At 49.4% G+C, this 14,729-nt stretch overlaps 1 protein-coding gene across 1 annotated transcript in view; it reads right to left on the bottom strand.

The window, feature by feature from the left end:
• Positions 1-457: 457 nt before the first annotated feature.
• Positions 458-14,729, bottom strand: part of DRGX (dorsal root ganglia homeobox) — a 30,699-nt gene continuing 16,427 nt past the window's right edge. Inside the window, exon 6 of the mRNA XM_030847648.1 lies at positions 458-723. Coding sequence (XP_030703508.1) covers positions 458-723 — 266 coding nt within the window. The remainder of the gene's footprint in view (positions 724-14,729) is intronic.

Here is a 14,729-nt window from a genome sequence, read left to right as displayed (position 1 = left end):
TCTTAATGTAAGGGGGGACAGTCCCATTTCATAGCATGAGACTTAGCTCTGGGCGTCTCTCAAAGATGACCCATGCCATGGTTTTTTGGGTTGATGAGGCCTTCAAAGGTGGCCCAGGAGAGGGACAGGAAGGTGATGGGGTGAATAACTCTCCTTCCCTCCAGACTTTTGGGCCAAGATGGAAACCCCAGGGGTCTCACCACGGAGCAGACTCTGGTACCCATGAGTACCATTGGGACCTGTCGCCAAAGAAGCCAGGACAAAACAGCCCCGCTGGCGGGACTCCAGAGGCACTCTCCAGAGACCAGGGAGCTGTGGGTCTCGCTTCCTTTCCTGAGTCCGAGAGGAGGCCCTGGGCAGCAGGCTTCTTCCTCGCTCTTTGGAGAGTTTTCCATGGGGGCTGAGGCTGGGAGAAGCAAAGGGGGGAGGGCACGGCGGGCTTGAGCACTCGGGACCCTCATACACTCTTCTCACCCTCGCTCTGTTCCTTGCTGGGAGGGGTCTTGTCCTGGCTGCCGTCGGGGGGCGCCGGCTTGGCCGCAGGGCTGGGGCTGCTGCTGCTGGACGGCAGGAGGTTGGCCGACTGCAGGACGGCCTCCGAGTGCTCACGAGCTTTCATGCGCAGGGCTGCCACGCTGGCCGTGCGGTTAGTCTGACAGCCGTAGGGGGGGAGGAAGGAGAGCCCCATGGGGTCTGGGACACAGCAAGAGCACAGTGGGCCCCCTGGAAGAAGGAGAAACAACAGGCTGCCATCACTGTCCACATTTCGCTCTCTCAGACTTGGGTGAGGGCAAGGGGCTGATTGATCCTGTTTGGCTCCAAACACTAAAGGGAGAGGTAACAAGTGCTCAGGACCCCAAAGATGCACAGCTCAAGGGATCCAAGGGATTACCAGAGTATCAGGGAGAACCGACCAGTCTTGGCTCCCTTACCAACCAGCTGTGTGGCCTTAGACCAGTATCTTGACTTCTCTGAGCCCGGGCTTTTCCTTCTGTAAAATGAAATGATCCCCACCTCACAGGATCATTATGAGGATCCAGTGAAGCAATGCCACACACCACAAACTACGTGTCAAAGCACCCCTAAGAACTCACAAGGGCCCTGCAGGGATATTTTAAATTTTCAAAGGCAAGGGGAAGCCAGCCGCATCTGCCGGACACCGTGAAGCTGCTGGACGAGGCAGCTCACAGCTTCATCAGGAGATCTCACTGCACTCCCTTCAAGGATGTCATACATTTGTGAAGCTGGATTTTGCAAGTACCACACAAAAATCCACACGGAACATAAAATGAGGGGTGGTGGCATCCAACCTGATTCCGCGGTTAGAGAAGCCATGCAGAGCCCATTGGTGTAATCCCATTAGAAAGTAATGGTAGCTATTTAAGAATAAAAGAAAAATATTACTTTTCTTTCAATTTATAAGTGATATTTTTCAAATGGCTACTAAGTTGTTGGGACATAAACACTCACTGAGTTACTTGGACCTAACCATTTAATGAACAGAACTGGTAGGTATTTTTTATGGCCCAGGAGAGTCACGAAACATTAACCTGAGGTTCAAGGGACCCTCAGGGCACCGTGAGCTAAGGTTTGAGAAGCTCAGATGGCCTCAGTTTGGAAAGCACTCAGCACAGGTCCGATGTGTGAAATGGGACGTAGGAACAATTGCCTGGCCCCGAGCGTGCCGGCCAGCACTGCATAAACCACTCCAGGGACAGGGCCGGTGTTGAGGAGCCTCCCTTCTCACAGGTCACCCTCAACGGTGCATTTATTCAATGACTGGCCCATGAACACCTGGCACTGGTCTCGACCCTAGTGACCACTCAGCAGGAATAAGGCAGCAAGATCCCCGGCCTCACGGAGCACAGCTCCGGTGGAGAGGCACACCACAGCCCAGGCATCCCTCGTGCAAAGGCAGGCGGCAGTAAGTGCTATTTAAAACGGGAATGGAGTGTGATGCTTGGTAGATACCTGAGTGCAACGTCAGAGAAACAGACACGTGAAGGCCCAGGAGAGAGCACGACAGTTGGGGAGGAGACCAGTGCAATGGCACCGAAGTGGGGAGAGCACGGCTCAGAGAGCAGCAGGGCATTCCGAGTGACCAAAGCCAGAGGCTACAGGGGAGGAGGACAGCGGATGAGTCGGGGGCCGCCAGGGCCAGGCGGGACGCAGGGAGGGGAAGCCCCAGCGGGTTTGAGTAGCGTGTCTGGAGCTTCACTGCATCGGGGAGAGGATGGGGAGGCTACTGCAGTAACGCAGGCCCAGCTGATGGCGGCTTGGCCCAAGGTGACTAGAGGGGAGGTGATGAGAGGTGGCCAGATGCTGGGTTTATGCTCAAGGTTGGCACCTGTGCAAATTGTCCTTGGACTGCAGGTGGAGGCTGATGGAAAAGAAGGAATCACAGACTACACCTAGGTTAGGGCCTGAGCACCCGAATGAATGAATGAAGGTGCCATTTCCAAGATGGGGAAAAACAGAGAGAAAGGTGTGTGTGTGTATGTGTGTGTGTGTGTGCGCGCGCGTGCGTGTGTGTGTGTGTGTGCGTGTGTGTGTGCGCGTGCGTGCGTGTGCGTGTGTGTGTGTGTGAGGGGATATGGAGAGTCTGGCCATGGAATCCTGAGGTCCTGATGGCTATCCAAGTTCTGAGGGGACAGTTGAGCAATGCTGACACCACCACAAGCGCAGGTGTGGTGGCCGGAGTCACAGACCTGCACCCAGACTGGGTGGGTGGACACGGCTGCTGACATGACATAATTTGAGAGACTTCCTGAGTCTCTGGACAGGTCAAACGGTGCCCCATGCGCCACGTGTGATTCCTGCAGGAGATGAGCATCGCCACAGCCTCCGCCCCCAGCTGGCTCCGGAGCCCCATCCCACCAGGGCAGCAGGAGACGGTGCACCGTGGCCCTGCCAAGGACAGTTAGCTGGGAGTCAGTGCCTGTCCCGGAGGCCTAAGACCTGGGAGGGGCCGGCAAAGCCAGCCCTCCAGGCTCCACCCACCCCTTGGCTCTTCTGAAAGTGCAGCACCAGCTTTGGAAGAAGCAGCATCGCAAATAGGGAGTATTTTGGGACCAAAATCCGTATTTGTTGAATGAATCCAAGTTCCTCCCTGTGACCTTCAAGCCCTTGAGTGCTGGGGCCCCCACTGCCCTCTCGTCCTCCTTCTCATGTGCCGCCCAGGCCTCCTTTCAGATGCTCAAACCACCGTCACAGCAAAGCCCTACACAGGAGCTGTACTCGCTAGAGCAAACACGTGTAGGTACCAGGCACCGCGCTTGTAAGCACACCATGACTTCACGCATTGCAGCTTTGGAACAATCCTAGGGAGTTGGCTCTGTGATTATCCCCTTTTGCAGATGAGGAGACTGAGATTAAATAGTTAAGTGGCAGAGCCGGTCGTCACACCGGGCAGAGGGCCGGCTCCTTAACCAGCGTGTCCCTCCATCTGGAAAGAGGACACGTTCCTCCCCCTCCCTTGGGCCCTTGGCCGAGCTCTGCCTGGGAGTGAAGATACCCTCCCTCCGGCTTGGGGCTCCCTCTCTGTCCTTAGGGCTCCATTTGACCATCATGTCCTCGGGGGGCCCTTCGGGACCTCCTCATCCAGGACAGGATCCCCCGTTACGCTCCGTCAGAGCTTCACCCTCACATCTTCAGGCACTGGCCACAGGCGGTAAGTGGATCCTCAATGGTTTGTGACTGCTTTCTTGTCTACCTGCCCCTACAAACCCACAAGGGGGCAAGTACTTTTCTGCTTCATTCACTACTTTGTCCCCAACACCTAGCACAGTGCCTGGGACGGGCCAGGCCTATGGGAAACATCTGTGGCAGGAAGGAGGGAGGCAAGGGAGGGCCGCCCAGCCCCGGGGCTCACGTGTAGAATCAGCCTTCAGCTATGCCAGCAGCTGGGACGTTGCCACCCTCCTTTCCCGGGGACAGCCTTCCCTGTGCCGGAGCCAGGCTCCTTTCTCTCTCGAAGCACATTTGGGCATCTTTCTCTTCCTTTCCAAGCCTGTCAGAGGCAAAAGGAAGCTCACCCTTACCAGCACCTAGTGTGGCCTCTTGTCACCATTCTGGCCGTCCTGAGGGGAGGGCATCACTCAGCCCCATGTTCCAGGCAAGGAAACGAGACTCCAGTAACGGCCCAAGTTCTCACAGTTCATGACAGAAGTGGGACCAGAACCTTCCAGTGGCCTTTCCCTTCTCCTCTAGTCTAAGAGGAGGTTAACGCGCGGCCATCACTTCCTGCCTCAGTTTTGACGGAGGGGCCAGTACAGCAGGCAGCAGATGGCAAGATGAGCGCGAGCTGAATCACAAGTGCCCAGTTTACACAGGAAATCCCGAGAGCCCGTCCCACACCCCGCACCCCTGGCTGACTCTAGCCCGGTCATGTTTCCAGAGACAGCAGGAAACAAACAAAAAGTTACATGGGGTCAAACCCTGTTATCCTGATGGTCCCACTTCTCCCAGTGGCTCAAACAGACAGCCGCTCGCTGACAGCAGTCTCAGCCCCTGCGTGGGCTCGGTCCTGGCTGGGAACAGTGCCTGTGCCCTGAGCCTGGGGGGCCATCCCGAGGGCGAGGACCCTCCCTTCAGGGGAGGCCTTCCTCCCCTCCAAGTTCTTCCTGAGGGGAGCTCATGTGGGAAGAGAACAGAGCACAGTGAACCCTCTCAGCAGTGGGAGCTTGACTGAGGCTACGGGCTTTGGGGGACCTGCAGGGGCCACAGTCTCCAGGCCCAGGCCTGAGCAGCTGACCCCAAGTCAGGCCAGCCCGAGAGGGGCACAGACTCAATGTGCATGTCTCGGGCTGGTTCTTGTCCCCAGCAAGGCCTTGCTCTGATGTAACATCAAAGAAGGAGTTAACTAGTCTGTGACTCAGTGATGAGCATGTCACCTGCAAGATGAAGAAGTGCCACTTGGACAAGACAGAGCCTCCTGGATCCACAGCTGCACCTGCTAGGTCACACCTGCAGCAGGCAAGTCCCCGCAAAAGCCACCAATAACTAGCAATATATTCCTGGCCCACAAAACCCAGATTCAGAGGTAAAGAAATAAGTTAACTCACAGAATGGAGGCTGCAGGAGGGAGAGAGTCTGTGTGGCTCGACTAGTTCACCCCCTACACTAGACATGGGGAAACCAGGGACCAGATGAACCCAATGACTCTGGGAGACCCTGGTTTAAAACTGTAAGGGCTATGCATACAGTGGAATATTATTTGGCCTTAAAAAGGAAGGAAATTATGACACAGGTTACAACGTGGATGAACCTCAAGGACATTATGCTAGGTGAACTAAGCCAGTCAGAAAAAGACAAATTCTGTATGATTCCATTTGTATGAGGTACCTAGAGTAATCAGATTCATAGAGACAGAAAGTAGAATGGTGGTTGCCAGAGGCTGAGGGTATGGGAGTGAAGAGTTAAGGTGTAATGGGCACACAGTTCAGTTTGGGAAGATGACAGAGCTCTGGAGGTGGATGGTGGTGACGGTTTATAATGTATAATATATATAATATCAAGCACATGTAAAATAATAGGGACACATTCAACACTTCTGAACTATATGCTTAGACATGGTTAAGACAGAAAATTTTATCATGTGTGTATTTCACCACAATTAAAACGAAAACAAAACAAAATAAAATAAATTCTTAAAAACAAAACTAAGAGCTAAAAGAGAGTTCAGGTCAAGGTCATCGGGAAAATGAGGACCGCTCAAGGCTGGAACTCCTTCTTGCCCCTCCAGTGGGTGAGGACCCCCAAAGTGCCTCAGGCCACCCACACACATTCGTGAGAGGCACCCTCAACCGATCTCACCCACCCCATCTCTGGCCGAGGAAGTATCACGCAATTTGTACACCTCCCTTGAGCCCGGCCTCTGTCTCATGACTGCACTGTGCCCTTTGGGTGGGCATTTCTAAAGCAGGACAACAGACCGTGAGAGGTGCACCCAGGCCAACAAAAGTCTTTGGCATGAAGCCCCTCACAGACGTCACCCTCTTTCCTCATCAACACCCCAAGTCTGAACAACAGCTGAGTGTCCATCAAAGGGGGGCAATGCTCATAGGTGGACTCAAGAACATCTGAACAGCTACCTGGAGGAATGCTGAAAACTGAGCCACTGGGAGTCGCCTCCTCTCCACACTGCCCTGCCCTCCCTGGATGAGAACACGGAAGACGTGCCGACCCAGACGGCAGATGCCGGCAAGACTAAGAGAGGCCATCTGGACAGCAGACAAGATCAAAGGCGAACAAGGAGACAAATCTCATTCGATGATATTTATCAGGGAACGTGTGAAGTCTGTGCTCTGCACCCAAGGATCCACCTGTCGAGAGGGGCATGTGTCTCTGCAGTAGAGCACGTGGTCCATATGACTTCACAGTAAGTTCACTGTGACGCCATATTGTGTGGGTTGCCGAGGCAGAAGCTGCAGGAAAAGGGAGGGGAAAGTCATGGTCAGACCGTCAGGCCAGAGGGAGGGAGTTGGGGGGAAGAGGGAAAAGTGAAAGAACCGGGGCCGTTTAGGCACAGTGGGTATGAGGTAACTGCCTCTCTCTGGGGGGGGGTTGAATAGAAGCAGTGGGTGGAGTGAGAGAAAGAAGGGTTTTCTTTTCTTTACCGTCAGCGTGCTATGCATGTGTGGTGGGCTCTCTCTGGGAGGTGATGGGTTTCTGGTCATAATATCCTGAAGCTCCCTTGACAGGATGTTGTAGAAATCTTCATGCACAATATGGGCTATTGGACAAGTTTTTTAATCCCTTTCAACAAAAAAATGAGTGGTTTTAGAATGGGATGTGAATTACAAAGCTAAGTTTTCCTTCCAATTTTAACGTGTGTTCAGAATTTCAATTGATTTCAGTTGAACTTAAATTGTCCAACAAACAGCGTCTGCCTTAACCATTTTTAACACAGGAAAAAAAAAGTGATTCCTACAAATAGGATCCTTTTAGACCTAACTCTTGATTTCTCCATGATTTCACAGTACCAACAGCAGTACGAGATTTCTCCATGTGCCTCTGCCTAAAAAACTTCATCAACCTGGAGCACTACTGAAAACCAGTAGTAGCAAAATAGGGACGCAGCCTTTGCAATGTTCAGGGCAGCAGATGAACAGACAGTTACCGAGAAAAAAAAACAGACTCCAAAACGCATGCGCTTTTCCCATGAAAAGCAGTCTCAAAGCCCTCACCACGTGCTGAAAGACTCTTCCAAGTGCACTGCTAACATAAGTTGTTTGTCTTACAAGGCTGCTGCAAGCTTGAAAGCAAGCTTGAAAGGTAATAGCAGAAACATTAATGGGTAATATTGAGAAAAGAGACAAAAAATTATAAAACAGCCCCAAAAATTAACATGCACAGTAACCTGGGGCCATTTAGTACAAGGCAAGCAAAGTAGCACGTCTCAGGATGGCCGGAAGCCATCCGTCACCGGACAACAACAGGAACCATCACAAGAGATGACGTTTGAAAGGGCTTTGAAAACCGAACAAAGCTTGCGTCTATTAATGATGGGGCGACACAGAGTCGGCCGTGAGAGAGGCTCTGTCCTCCTCTTTATTATGTCAGGGTGGTGACAGACACTTTAGAAAATGTCTACCCCAAAACCAAGTCATAATTATCAAAATCCTATAAAACGAGAGTGGCGATAAGACATCTCTGGGGTCTGAAAGCCGGATACAGCCTGCTGAGGAGGAAGAAAGTGGGCTTTGAAGTCTGGCTCCTGACTCCACCGTTAACTAGTCATGGGACTTCTCACCAACTTTCCAAACTCCAGCTTCCTCATCTGTAAGAGGAGGTAATACACCTACCTTAGGAGAAATTCTATAAAGGACCTAGCACTAAGTCCTGCAACAATTATTATTTCCATGACCCCATACAAAATAAAGGGCAAGAATAAGTCACAATTCACAGCTTATTCAAGTTACGCATTCAATTCAGCGGCCGGCGAAGAACTCAGTTGCTCTGAGCATCCCCGGGAGGACACGAAGAATGAACAGTGCCTCGAGATGCGTGACTGTGCTGTGAGCATCCTCCACCCTGCGTATCCCTACACTGTTTTCACAGCTGTGTGGGTTCATTGGCAAAGCCTTTTCCATGAGACCAAATAGTAGAAACATTTATTCTGCCAATAGAATCTTGAGGAGTAAGCCAAACAAACTTTAAAAGTCTCATCTTTTAATAACCAGATTTCCAGACTTGGGGCTCTAGTTTTCTTTTCTTTTTTTTTCTTTTCTTTTTTTAATCTATCAAAAAGCTACAATCACCAATGGGCTAAAAATTAAATTAGCTACAAAGGAAGTCATCCCCATGTGGCACATAGCACCAAAAAACTATGAATAACCTGACCGCCCGATACGAGAGAGTTGATTGAATAAGTTATAATTGCCATGTTGAACGCACTGAAGCTATGACAAAATTATGTTGTAGGAGGATATTTGGTGCCATAAAAAAAAAATAATAAAATATTAAGTTTAAAAAGTAGGTTAAGAAACAGTAAGTCAAAATGATCCCTTTTTGGTGTAGGTGTATATATTTATATACATACATATACATATATACACAATACATACATATATTTGCATAGTACATACGTATATATGCATACGTGCAGCCATACACCATATCCATATGTGGTCACAAGTATGTATAATATACAATTTTATTTAGCAACAGAAAATATTTATAAATTTAAACTTTTTAATTAAAATTTAAAAATTCTAAATAAGTTCTAAACTAAATATTTTTTTTTTCTTTTGGCTGTGTGGCTTGCAGGATCTTAGTTCCCCGACCAGGGATTGAACCCAGGCCCCCGGCAGCGGAAGCACCGAGTCCTAACCACTGGACCGCCAGGGAATTCCCTAAAATACATACATTTATTAGCGATATATATTTATAAATGGGAAGAAAGCAAACGTACCAGTAGCAAATATTCATAGTGGTTGATTCTGGATGCTAAGATTACAAATGATTTTTATAGTTTTCTTTGGGTTTTGCTGTACTTTCCACTTTTTCTAAACTGACCAAGTATTACTCTCACAATAAGAGTGTCTTTTTTGTGACTCATGATTTCCCTTCTCCTTTCATTCCAATGATGGGATAGACGCTCTCCTTTAGGGCAGAGTTCCACTGAGGTTTCTAAGGAATAAGAACTGTACCCTCAGCACCCGGCTGAGACTCCACGACTGCTAATGGCTTCAGTCTGCACTAGAGTAACTGACTGGCGAACATGGAGCTGAGCGCTGACCATGGAAGACCCACCAGGAACATCCTGTCTATCTCCCATTCGGCCGGGATCGAAGTCAGTGATCCCTGGCATGGGACGCGACCAACCATCAGCCAGCAAAGCCCTTAAAAGGCCACAATTTCTTCCCTCTCACCCTACCACGCATGCCATCACCAAAGCCTGTACAAGAGCCTCCAAGCCCCCAAATGCAGCCTGAAAATTATGTTGTTTGAAGAACTTGCTACCTCTCGGACACTAAATTAAAACACACAGTTAGATTTCCATTAAGTTACAGCAAATTCTGCTGAATTGATCGAATCGGCCTACATTCCTATACGACATCATGCTTTAAAGGCTTGGCCTGAACATAAATACTTAATGTAATAAATACAGTCTGAAATAGTTGATCTCCTTGGCAGTTTAATTGATCTACTACAGAGACTGACAGGAAAAATTAAGTTAGTTCTGTCTCCTCTCTGCCGAAAGCACATTTTCACCATCGAAAGGCACATGAACGATAATTTTGGTTACAAGTAGAGCTCTCACACATCGATTTCTTGTCGAACGTTCAGGTTAAGGGTGAAGAGTATGGAGCAAGGAAATGAGTAAGTGGATTTATGAGACGTTTCACATAAATACTACAGTTCAGTTCTTTTTTGTTGCTTTATAGCAAAGTAAATAAATGAATAAACATATTCTGTGATTCCTAATACCAGTTCCTTACAGTTTACAAGGAATATTCGGGTGGCAGTGTTAGTAGACGCCTGCAGTATTCAGGCAGAGATTTTTAGATGCAGTGGCTAAGCGTGTTCACCAGTAATCAAATACACAACAGGGTCCAATTCACTCCTGGGTGACTACTACCACAGAACCCCCAAAGTGCTTTCTCCTGTGCCTGTGTGACGGTTTTGATTGCCTCTTTACCATGAGTTGTGTTTATTTTTGTACCCACCGCACCTCCCAAACTTGCAGGGTAAGGGCTTTCACCTATGTCACCCACACAGCCCTGATTGCAGAGCTAATATTTCCAATGTGGGTACAAAGTAAGCACTTGAATGTTTGGGGGAGGGAGAAAAGGAGGGAGAGTCTATCTTTCCTGACTGAGGGGGCATATTTTAATTGCTCAAAGGTTGCCAACTCCCAGGTTCTAAGCTTCCTCAATACCCCATGGAAAGAAAAACTATGGTCATCACAGAGTTCCCCAATCTGATTAATGCCAAAATCCCCAGGTTAATTTGGCAGGTTATGCTGGAGGAGTGGACTCGAAATCCCTCCCTGTGGTAATTCCACGTGTGCACGCCCTGTCCCAACATCTGCTTATTCACTCAGCAAATGCTCCCTGACAGGAGTCGGCTCAGCCGACCGTCCCTCATGCTGTGACCCAGTCTCGGGGCCAGCGCCAATGTCCCATTTCTGCTTGGATACCTTTGAAGGGGCGAGCAAATGATGACAGCACCCAGATTCAAGGACCCTGGCACAGCCAGAGGAGCAGCAGGGACACGCGTTCTAGGTGATCCGATGCCAATGAGCGTCACCCTCCCTCCCGGCGGCTGCCAGAACTCTGGACGGGCAGCCTGCTTCCCCGCTGCCTCTGGGCACAAGCCAGGAGCCCTCTGCTCAGCTCCCTGCCCTCCAGGGCCCCATTGATTAGCAGGAAGGGCAAACCCATCAGCACCCATAGGAAATGGCTTCTGGAAAGTGAGTTGCAGTTTTTAAAGCCAGAGAATGATAGCAGGGGCCTGTAAAAGGAACGGAATCAATACAGGGTGTGGGGAGCTGGCAGGTGGGACACTTGGGTCCCTGGCTTGTCTTACCTCTGGCAGAGGCACTGTGTGACCTTGGGCAGTCCTAGCCCCTCTCTGAGCCTCAGTTTCCCCCACTGTATCCTGGAGAAGTGGTGGTAACATACTCATCAAGGAGATTCCTTACAAATGTTAAGTGCTGGGGTTCTCCACCCCTGCCTTCCTGACATCGGCTAGGCACCGAGAGGCTAGGGCTGACCAAACCACCTCCCCCATGAGGACAGACCATGTCCTGGCCCTCAGGTGCCCTGTTCCCCAAACACCTGCACCTTCAGAAATAAGCCAGGAGCCCCTGCAAGGCTGTGCTGCTTTCCCGAAGCTGCACACACCGCGGACCTCAGGCTGAGAGCCTCTCCCACTGAGGAGTGAACGCCTGCAGGAAGCGGGATCCTCTGCCCCAGAAATCCAAACCCAGACCCTAATCAGATCCCAGGTGATCTCTTGGCCTCATCCTCATAACCCTAACAACAATCACCAGCGCCTACCGGGCACTTGGATGTGCCAGGCACAGACACACACGCTACAGACCGCAGGCAATATTGGGTATGGCCATGACGACCCTCATTTTACAGATGAGGAGACTGGGGTCTCCCCTAAGTTGGCCTTATAAAGGGAGGGAGGCAGTGAAGGGCCATGCTGGTCTGACTCCAGAGCCTGGGCTCATCTTGAGGCCACACCATCCTCTCCAAGGACCGTGGCTCCATCCAACCTCACACTTTGTCCCTTCCTCAAACAGCCAGCCTCAGTGCCTTTGCTCATGCTCTTCTGTCAGATGCCTGGAGTGCCCACATCCACTGGTCAGCTCCTACAGCTCCTTCAAGCCCAACTCAAGCATTTCCTCTGGAAAACCTTCCTCATTCCTACAGAGAAAGAGTTCCTCCCTCCTCTGGGCTTCCCCCACACCTTGCATGCCCTTGTTGGCCTCTATGAGGGCACGTGACAGTGTCACAAGTGTCTCTCTCTCCAAGCCCACGACCAGTCTTGAGCCCCTTAGGGTAGGGTTGTATCTAATTCATCAAAGGATGCTCAGCCCCCCATTCAGAGGTTGACAAAGTAGGGTGCTCAGTGGGTACTGAATGAAGAACGGAAGCCTCCAGCAGTTTCTGGGGCCCAGCAAGTGGTCCGCAGTACAGGGCCAAGGCCAGTGGACTGGGGTCTCCTAAGTGAGGCGGGTCTCCCAGGGCCAGAACAGCACGACTTTCTTTCCTTCTTTCCCCAAACGTCACTACCTTTTACTCGGCACCAGACCAGACCCTGTGTAAGGGGCAGAGGTAAGTGGTTTGGAAAGATCTAGAGGTGAGTCAGATAAGGCCAGTGCTCTTAAAGTGCTTATAGTCAGGATTGGGAAGTTGGATGGGTTCAAAAATAAACATCCCAACTCACGTCACGAGGCCAGAGTATCCTCAATACCTATAGAGTCAGTCTCTACAGAGGGCCTTCAATGAACCACCCTCCCAGTATTCACACCAGTGCGCGGTTCCCTCCACCTAAGTCTGGGCCGGCTCTGTGAGCAGCTTTAATCAATAGAATACAGCAGAAGTGACACTGTGCCTGTTCTAAGTGTAAGTCTTAACAAGACCTGGCATCTTCTGCTTTTACATTCTCAGGATCCAACCTCCATCCAACTGCCACCATGGGGAGAGAGAGAGAGAGAGAGAGAGAGTGCTTCCAGCCTCCCAGCATCCCTGCCAAGGCACCAGGCACAGAAGTGATGCCGTCTTGTATGTATCAGCCCCAGCTGCCATCTGACTGCAACCTCATGAGACGCCCCAGGCAAAAGCAGCAGCAGAACTGCCCGGCTGAGCCCAGCCAGTCCTTGGAATCGGGAGAGATAATAAAACAGCTGGGCAGTTCTGCTGCTGCTTTTATTATACTAAGTTGGGGGGTAAAGTAAAACAATACTGGAGCCTGTGGAGATTATAAGAAAAAGAAAATTATGAGCCAATTTCTTCATGATCATAGATGAAAATACCCTAAACAAAATGGCAGCCAATCCAGCTATATATAGAAAGGATAACATGTCACATCTAATTTGGGTTTATTCCAGGGATGCCCAGTTGGTTTAACATTAAACAATCAATCAGTGTAATTTACTGAATTAATATATTGAGAAAGAAAAATCATGTGATTGTCTCAACAGCAGCAGAAAAAGTATTTGATGAAATTCAACATCCACTTATATTCATGATTTTTTAAAAGAATAATTAAAATACAACTCTTGATAAAGAGTTGTATCTTCACTTGATAAAGGGTATCTTAAAAATAAAAAGGCAGACAGCAAACACGATTGTGAAACTGTGAGAGCTTCCCCCTGAGATCAAGAATAGGGCATAAGCCCAGGGTCAGTCACAAAGACCAGATATTGTAGGATTCCATTCAATGAGATATCCACAATGGCAATAGCAGAATGTCCACAATCTATAGAGACAGAAATATTAGTGGTAACCTGGGGCAGGGAGGGTTGGGGGAAATGGGGACTGACTGCTAATAGGTCTGGGGTGATGAAAATTTTCTAAGGTCAATTGTAGTGATGGTTTCCCAACTCTTGATTATACTAAAAATCACTGAGTTGTACATTTTAATGGATGAATGGTATGGTATGTGAATTGTATCTCAATAAATCTGTTATTTAAAAAAAAAACAACAAGGCAAGGATGCCTATTATCACCACTTCTATTCAATACTGTACTAGAGGTTATGGCCAGACAAAAGCGAGCACAGCCAGACAAAAAAAAAAAAAGAGAAATAGGGCTTCCCTGGTGGCGCAGTGGTTGAAAGTCCGCCTGCCAATGCAGGGGACACGGGTTCATGCCCCGGTCCGGGAAGATCCCACGTGCCGCGGAGCGGCTGGGCCCGTGCATGGGCCATGGCCGCTGAGCCTGTGCGTCCGGAGCCTGTGCTCCGCAGCGGGAGAGGCCGCAGCAGTGAGAGGCTCGTGTACCGCCAAAAAAAAAAGAGAGAAATAAAAACTATAGTCTGCCCTTCCGTATCCGCAGGTTTCGCATCCCCAGATTCAACCAACCAATTGAAATCGATCCGCCAGTTGCTTGAATCCAGGGATATGAAACCCACGGATATGGAGGGCCAACTGCATTCATTATACCACCACATTTTATATAAGGGACTCAGGATGGGTGGGTTTTGGTATGGGGGTCACGGAGGTCGTCCTGGAACCAATCCCCCACGGATACCCAGGGATGACTGTATAAGGATTGGGAAGGGAGAGGCAAACCGTCTTTATCGGCAGATGATCTGAGCATGTACACAGAATATCGTTAAGAATTGACAGCTAAACCTAATTACATGGATAAATCTCCCAAACATAATGCCGAGTTAAAGTAGCCAGGCACGAAAAATACAACCTGTATGATTCCATTTATATGTGTACACATGTACGGTTCAAAAAAGTTCAGACTAGACAGTAGCATTTCTGAATGCCTACGCAGGTGGTCAGCAAAGCTGCATTACCATAAAAGTCAGCACAGTGGTTTCCTTTAGGGGGAAGAAAAGTGACATTAGTAGAAAGGGGCACAGGGATTCGGGGGCTTCTGGGGTGCAGGCATAGTTCCAAAGGAAGGGTAGCACATGGGTGCTTAAAATCATTCATTAAGTTCTAGATGCATGTTTTCTGAGTTTTTGATTAACATACTTCATAATAAAACAATTTTAATTGTTTATTTAGATTGTGATTTTTTTTCTTTAATCAC

This window comes from Globicephala melas, chromosome 16, assembly GCF_963455315.2.
Source record: "Globicephala melas chromosome 16, mGloMel1.2, whole genome shotgun sequence".
NCBI classification, from domain to species: Eukaryota; Metazoa; Chordata; class Mammalia; order Artiodactyla; family Delphinidae; genus Globicephala; species Globicephala melas.
This window is presented reverse-complemented; position numbering and strand designations above follow the sequence as displayed.